At 39.6% G+C, this 8,357-nt stretch overlaps 1 protein-coding gene across 4 annotated transcripts in view; it reads left to right on the top strand.

Moving 5' to 3' along the window:
* Positions 1–4,580, top strand: part of CD36 (CD36 molecule) — a 37,094-nt gene extending 32,514 nt beyond the window's left edge. For all 4 annotated transcript variants that reach the window (XM_021384469.1, XM_021384471.1, XM_021384470.1 and 1 more), the window contains 3 exons: positions 374–428; positions 1,316–1,480; positions 2,176–4,580. In XM_021384469.1, coding sequence (XP_021240144.1) covers positions 374–428; positions 1,316–1,480 — 220 coding nt within the window. In that variant the 3' untranslated portion in view covers positions 2,176–4,580. The remainder of the gene's footprint in view (positions 1–373; positions 429–1,315; positions 1,481–2,175) is intronic.

The following is an 8,357-nucleotide window of genomic DNA, read 5'->3' as shown; positions in this document are numbered from 1 at the left end:
CTTCCCCTCTTCCTCTTCTCCTCTCCTCCTCTCCTCTCCTCTCCTCTCCATTGGCCCAAATGTACACGTACAGCTTCTGGACATCTCTTTGGTGAATACCACACAGATTTTCAGACCCTTACTCCAACACTTAGATGTGTTCAGCATTTCTTTCTTCTGCACATGGAAGACTAGACATGAAGAGACAATTGCCTGATATGTAAAATGACTATTACTAATTGTAGGCTTATTTTTTCAATCCAAAACTGTGCTATAAAAGTATGTCTGGGAGACAGAACTTGTAGTGGAGGTGAAAAAAATGGTTAAGTAGAGACTGGGCGTATGCAACAAGCTAATGGTAACATTCTGTACATGTTTTATTTTCTCATTCCAGAGCTTTATCAAAAGTTCAGAAACCTTATGTTTTCCCTATTCTTTGGTTAAATGAGGTTAGTATATCTTCTGCATACGTTCATTGTCAAAAAAAAAGCACAAACAAGAAGACTTTTTCTGTCTTGATGCCCTGAAATTGATCAATTAAACTCATGCTATGATGTGTGTGCTTGCAGCCAGGAAGGCCAACTGTATCCCAGGCTGCATCAAAAGAGGGGTGGCCAGCAGGGTGAGGGAGGGGATTGTCCCCCTTTGCTCTGCCCTTGTGAGGTCCTATCTGGAGTACTGCATCCAGCATCCAGGTCTGGGGCCCCCAGCTCAGGAAAGGTGAGGAGCTGTTGGAGAGGGTCCTGAGAAGGGCCACGAAGATGATCAGAGGGCTGGAGAACCTCTCCTACAAAGACAGGCTGAGGGAGCTAGGCTTGTTCCACCTGGAGAAGAGAAGGCTCCAGGGAGACCTCATTGCAGCCTTCTGGTATTTGAAGGAAGATTATAAACAAGAGGGAAAACAATATTTTACACAGATAGATAGTGATAGGACAAGGGGAAATGGATCTAAACTAAAGGAAGGGAGATTTAGATTAGACATCTGGGGGAAGTTTTTCATGAAGAGAGTGGTGAGGTGCTTGAACAGGCTGCCTACAGAGATTGTGTATGCCCTATTCCTGGAGGTATTCAAGGCGAGGTTGGATGAGGCCCTGGGTAACCCGATCTAGTCCTTGATTTAGTGTTTGGGAACCTTGTCTGTGGCAAGAGGGTTGCAATTATATGATCTTTGAGGTTCCTTCCCACCCAGGCCATTCTATGATTCTATGATTCTATGATTCTATGATTCTATGATTCTATGATTCTATGATTCTGTGTGCACATGCAAAGAATATATTCAGCAGGTGAGGTCTTTGCATACTTACCTTTCACTGACTTTTTTATTGCACTATTTCAGTCTGCTGTTATTGGAGATGAAAAAGCAGAAATGTTCAGAAATAAAGTCACCGGTCGGGTCCAGTTACTGGGTGTGGTGCAGATGGCATTAATCATCTCAGGTTGTGTGCTGTTCCTCGCATTCATGGGTTCCTATTTCATATGCAGATCGAAGAAATTAAAATAAGTAAGTAAGCACTAGTGACTCAGTTCTCAGCAGCAACTTCTTCTCAGGGTTTAAGATGTTCAGAATCATTACATATTTATCCATTGTTATTTTTCAAGTGCTAGTAAATTTCAGCAGGTATTATTTCACTCCTGTTGAAAATCTAGATAATTTACCTAATGTTTTCTAATTCTCTTCTGAGCCTTAATCTTTCAGGATGCTCTCAGCATACCCAGGAGGGATACTGGGAACTAAATCCAGAAGACCAATATTTCTTTTTTCCAAAAAGACAGCATGATCGTTGTGACTTAATGAAAACAGACATTTTATCTAAGACTGTTAAACACTTCAGAAATGCCTTCTAGTACTTCCATGGGCCAAAGGCCACTCAGCAGTAGATTCCTGCACTCTTCCATTATATATTCCTATTTGAGGTTCAAGGAATTCACTTTAAATTACATTTCTTATCAAGTGCATTGGATGAATTTTCTCACCTTTTCTCTCAGTCTTACATCACTACCATGTTAGCCTAAACACCTCCTGACCATAGCTAGCCCACTAAGGCGAAATATAGTTCTATCCTGGGTAGGATTACCAGGTGGTGGAAACAAGCAGAAATATGAATATTACAGTGAAAACATTATGCTGTAGTAAGGAGCCATTTTTAAGAAGACTTACCTTATCACATGCTGAATTCTGATTTTATTTCACTACAGGTAACAAAAGACTTCAAATGTAGGCAAAGGATGAAGTTTCAGTCAAGCATATTAAAATTCAGGACAAAAGGTATGATTCCACATAGTATGGAATTCAGTGTGCTTTTCCATTTTAAGAAGACCAACTGAATAACCCAAATAAGCTGACGTTTCCAAAGGCCCACACTTCTGACATCAGTAAAGAGGCCACTGTGGAAATTATGCTTTGAAATAACTGATTATGTGAACCTTGTTACAAGTTTTAAATGACATTCAAGTGGACTGAAGTTGAAATGCAGTTGGAATTTAGTCCACCCTCGGCCATTTAAGCAACTTGCTACTTTTTTTTCTACTGGGAACTGCAAGACAAAGGAAAGACCCTTGCCAATGTTCTAGCTCTGAGCACAGGCTAGGGAATGACAACACCTTTGAGCTCAAGACATGATACTCTCATTTAAATGTTTCTTTCTGTTCCTTCAAGGAATGGAAAGTGCAGCAATAGAACTGCTCTCTATCATCTATTCAGGGATGTGAATTGTGTTGAATGTGAAGTTTGTTATGTAATGTTACTAACTGTAAAACATGAAATTAATAAAAGACTTACTAAAATACTTGGTTTATACATTTTGTGCAGAGATGGTGCGTGCACATACCACAGTCATTCATTTGCTGATGGTGCTCATCAGTGTTTGGCCCCACAGATGTTTGGTAATCTGAGCTACACTCTAACTCCCAGCCTCCACTACTCTTTGTATTCTCTACTGTGTGTTTCTCTTTCTGGCTCTTCCTTGTATACCAGCCTCTTCGCTGCCTTACCTCCACTTCACCAAAGGGAACCCTTAGGGAATGTTCTGATGCATCACCTTTAAGGTGGAGAGAAAATTTTCCAGAATACTATAGACCAAAAAAAATACCAAGATAATGATTTTGAGGGTTCAGAGGGCCCATCAGAGTGTTCCACTTTCTTAATTTAGAGCATAAATGAGAACAGGTAGCCCTAGTTTTTCTCTGATAAGCCATCTGCCACAAGGAAATATGTGCAATTATTTGGTTAATGAAGTGTGTCAGCCTGTAGATAGGTAGCAAACATTGCCATCTGTGCAAATGATTTACTTTTCATTTAATCTGAGTGCCATATATTTGAAATTAGTGTCACTGGGACAGATACTGAATATCATGGGGTGTCCCATGAAGTCACTGAATTCAGGACAAGAGCCTGAGTTCTTCAATCTTTTGTCCTCATACGGCTGCAAAGAAAAAGGAAAATCAAACAGAAGGCAGATTCTGATAATCTGGTGTTTGGAAACAGTGACGGATTTTAATCCAGAAAAGTTTAACTTGCTAGCAAAGGACAATATCTTTTGATAGGTATATTTAGCAAGGTGTTTTTACCTTTTGGGAAGAAAGGGAAAAACCCAACAAAATTCTCTTGTTTTAATCTATCGTGTTTAATGTTCCTTGTGAACAAAGTTGTGTAGCTATCATTGTGCATTAGAGCTGATGAATCATAAAAATCCCCAAGGACTATTAATGAGGGCAAAGTCTACATAATACATTATGAGAGTCTCTTTTTCCAGCCTTGAGCTGGAACTGCAAAATAACAGGGCAGGAGATGTGAAAGAAGCATGACACTGGAGAGAAGCTCTGCTCTCACATAGAAAGTTAATGTATTTGCTTCCTCATTGTGCTTCCTAGGCAATGACTCAACTGAAGACATCCCTAGAGTCCTATGGACATGTCAAAAAAGTTTGAGTACTGTTAAAGCCATTAACTCACTTTCTCCTTTGCTGTGGTTCAAGATCTGACACCAAGTTTTTATATATTTTATATATGTATATATATAATGCACTATATTTTATGTATACATATATTTTATATATGTGTTTATATACATACATTTTTTGTGTGCCAGAACTGAATGGTGAGATATTTTCACCAAAGGAACGACAGCAGTGCTCCTATTGAATTGGATTCACTAGTGTTTCAGCTTAATTTTCTTTAGCTTGAATTCCATTGTTAGCAATTTAACATTTACTCTGTGGCTTAGTGTGATGTGGTGCTCCAGCAGCAGTGATCCATCAAGACAAGTGCCATGATTTTGAATGTCTCAGGGCCCAATTTTGCATGCACACAAATATGTTTGTTCATATGCATAATCTCATTGATCTAAATGCAGGTTCAGGCTTATAAACTATGTTCTGTCCCTAGACTGTGCTTAAATTATAATTAATTGTTATTTTGTTCAGAGTGTTGGTTCCAGTTATTCTTAATTGATGTAATTAAGGCTAATGTTACTTATTTGCATTTGTTCAAACTCGTGTGGGATAAACATTTATTAGAAATGTTAATGAGCTCAATACAAATAAAATAAAGCTCAGACTTTCTGAGATCTTCATGTCTAAATAAATTCTGTGTTGGATAATGGACTCATTTTATTTCTTTTCCTTGGTGTTTGGAGTATGTTTTCTTTTCCTAAAGACTGATTTTATAAACTGATGAATGAACAATCTTGTGCCTAGCCTTATTATGTCATTGTAGTTTGACACATCACTGCTATTTGGATGTGCACATCATCTTTCTTGTTGCCCTATGAAGTACGATGACATACAGCATTTTTATTTTGGGTTACAAAAAAGAGGAGGCTTTGGGGGCAGAGTTTAGCATCAGCATGTCAAATACTCAAATGTTGTGCCAGCATGTCACATATCAAATACAGTGTTCAGTTTTGGGCCCCTCACTACAAGATATTGAGGCACTGGAGTGTATCTGGATAAGGGCAATGAAGAGAAGGGTCTGGAGCACAAGTCTTATGTGAGAGCTGAGGGAACTGGGGTTGTTTAGTCTGGAGAAGAGGAAAGAAATCTGGCTCAGGAGAGACATTATTGCTCTCTACTACTACCTGAAAGGAGGGTGGAGCAAGGTGGGGGTTGGGCTCTTTTCCCAGGTAGCTAGCAATAGGACAAGAAATAATGGCTTCAAGTTGCACCAGACGAAGTTCATATTGGATGTTAGGAAAAATGTCTTCTTTGAAAGAGTGGTCAAGCACTGGAACAGGCCGACCAGGGAAGTGCTGAAGTTACCATCCCTGGATCTGTTCAAGACATGCGTAAATGTGTAGGGACATAGTTTAGTGGGCTTGGTGGTGATGGGTTGATGGTTAGACTTGATGATCTTTGAGGTCATTAATGATTGTATGATTTTATGTCCAAACTGAAGCAATTCTGAGGCCACATCAGGAACCAAGGTCAGAGCGAAGCCTCCTTTCACATCCCTAGAGATGGAGGTGTTGGCACATCTGGCAGCACATCACAACATCTTTTGTTGGTTCTGCTGGCCAAGCGAGTTGGACTGGGAGAGAAGCCTGGCTATGCTCTCACCCCATATTACTCACCCACTCCAGGTCATTATGGGTGAAAGTCATTGATGAATATCGCATTTGGCCCCAGATGTGCCAGCCTACATAATTATACACCAGAGGAGGTGTGCCAGCTCTTAATCTCTAGCTGCAATTATGCTTTAAAGCCTCTCTTAAAACCTGTTCTTCTTGCCAGTGTCTGTTAAGGTAATGTAATTATGCCACTACACAGTAAAAAAAGAAAAAAATGTTGTATTGCCTGTGCTTTTAACTGGGAGGCAAGTCAAGGACTTGTTTTATTCATGGCTGTACATGGGGTCGGTATTAAATAATTTAATAACAAATGAAATCTGTTTATTCACATTCTGTTAGCAACCAGAAAAACAGCAAAGCATCAAAAGAAGATGAAGATGCAAATTACTTACCTTTACCAAATGCAAACTGTATTTATAAATAGATGGCATGTATTTTCTAATTTCTGTGCCCTCTTTGCATACCAGATGTCTCTGGCACTCCGTTTCTGCACTGTCTATGAGCTGTACCCAAAGCAGCTGATGACCTGGAGCCCACCCAGTCAGCTCCAGGCTGGGACCTTGCTCAGCTCTATGCAAGAAAAGAAACCAAATGCTTTGCAGCAGGCGCCACCCAAAGGGCACACATACATATATACTTTTTTTCAGAAATTCTTGTCAGTGTAGCTAGTGAAAAATACTCCTGGCTAAAACTTGTCATGTTTTTACTTTTTTTTTTCTTTTTTTTTTTTGGCCAGTTGACATCGTCCAACATAATTACTTCACTTCAAAAGTAGCATGAGAAAAATCATGTCCTAAGTGTCTGCTAAATGCCAGATAGAGGCCATACTAAGACTGAAAGTTTGATGTCTATTAATATTCTGGAGCCTTTTTCTAAGGCTGTGGTTTCCCCTGAGTTCTTTGAGCTGGTGTTTTATGGGATAAATGCCCTGATGGAATCTGAGCCTTCAGAACTCTATTTCTTGACCAAAAAGCACTCATTTAATGCTAAGGATTTATGGACAAATCAGGACTTACATACAGCCATCTGTATGCTCTTATACATGACTCAAGTTTTGGATGAACCTAAAACACATTTGCATACTCATTTGCAATGGAATATTTGTATGTAGGATGAGGAAATTTGGAATTTTGCCCCTACTTTCTGTTAGCAATTTTTCCAAATAGAAAGCTCACATATACAAATGCTAAAATGGAAATTTCTTGAGGGATACTTTCTGTCATGACAGAAACTAAAGCATGATTGGTGCCTCACCAGCACTAGAATGTGTGTTCTTACAAATTTGGAAGCACATCCTTCTCTATATATTCACTCTATAGATGTAATTCTTTGTCTTTGCACTGGTCACACACAGTTATAATGATAGTTAATGCACACATCCCCACACATTCTGACTGTAATGTCACAGCAGCTGCATTTTATTCTGCCATCTTGATGACCTGAGCCTGGTTATCTTCAGCCTGGTTATCCTCAGCAGGATAAACTGAAGAACACCGATAACATTCACAGACTCACATCTACATAAAACAATCACAAAAGGGGAGCCAGGGGCCTCTAACTATTTCTATTTTATTTTTTTACTATTAGCAAAAACACTAAGATAACTTTTGGCAAAGCATATACTTTAATTCAATGACAAATCAGTGCAGGGAAGAGGTTAATTCAGGAAATCTATTCCAGCTGCCATCTGCTCTACTGGGTAGCAGACAGAAACTTCCCTGAGCATCACCTGTGTCGCTGAAAAGATGTAGGTATGTGTTTACTGGGCCAGATCATTTGGCACTCAGGTATGATCCTGAAGGATGCACCCAGTGTTTCTAGCTGTAGAAGTAAATTGAGTATAGGTATCAGCCATGAAGTGGGCTATAAAAAAACTGTATTTACATGAATTCATTTAGATTACATCAGCTCAGATTTTAAAAAAGTGTGTTTTCTTTCAGGTTATACCTTCAGCTGAATTTGAAGTCGTAGAGGAAGATGCCCAGGAATTGGTGGAGTCACTGTCCCTGGAGGTGTTCAAGAAACGTGCAGATGTGGCACTGAGGGACATGGATTAGTGGGCATGGTGGGGATGGGCCAATGGTTGGACGTGAAGATCTTAGTGGTCTTTTCCAACCTTAATGATTCCATGATTCTATGCCTGCTCGGCCACAAAGATTAAGGGAATCTTGCCTCTACTTTAGGTACTGGTTGAGAAGGAGAAGACTACTTTTAATTCTTACTGGATTAAAAGCAGAGATAGTAAATAAAACAAAACAAGGACAGAAATCCCTTGATTGATCTTTCTAGCCAAGTGCAGAAACAGCAATACAAGTTAAATGCACCTTCTTTTTAAGGAAGGAGAAAGATGCAGTGCTTTTTAGAGTTAAAATCTTTTATTGCTTTGTATGTACTTTTAGGAAACCAAATGAGCCACGTTTCACACTGTGCTTCATTTGAATTCCTTCCTTGGATTGAGAACCTCTTGCGAACTGCAGCACAATCAGAACACATACGCACTTCTGTTTGATGCTGGTTTGATGCTGGTTTGATGCTGGTTTGATGCTGGTTTGATGCTGGTTTGATGCTGGTTTGATGCTGGTTTGATGCTGGTTTGATNTGGTTTGATGCTGGTTTGATGCTGGTTTGATGCTGGTTTGATGCTGGTTTGATGCTGGTTTGATGCTGGTTTGATGCTGGTTTGATGCTGGTTTGTCTGGAATACCTGAGTGAAGAGGCTGGAGTTCCTTGAAATTTCACACAAACATAAAGAAAAGCAAGTCAGCGCAAATGGTGCAGCATGGCAATGCCTCATGCTCACATGGAAAACTTTCAG

Source organism: Numida meleagris, chromosome 1, assembly GCF_002078875.1.
Source record: "Numida meleagris isolate 19003 breed g44 Domestic line chromosome 1, NumMel1.0, whole genome shotgun sequence".
In the NCBI taxonomy this organism is placed as follows: Eukaryota; Metazoa; Chordata; class Aves; order Galliformes; family Numididae; genus Numida; species Numida meleagris.
Note: the sequence above shows the minus strand (reverse complement) of the source record. Positions and strands in the feature narration are given on the sequence as shown.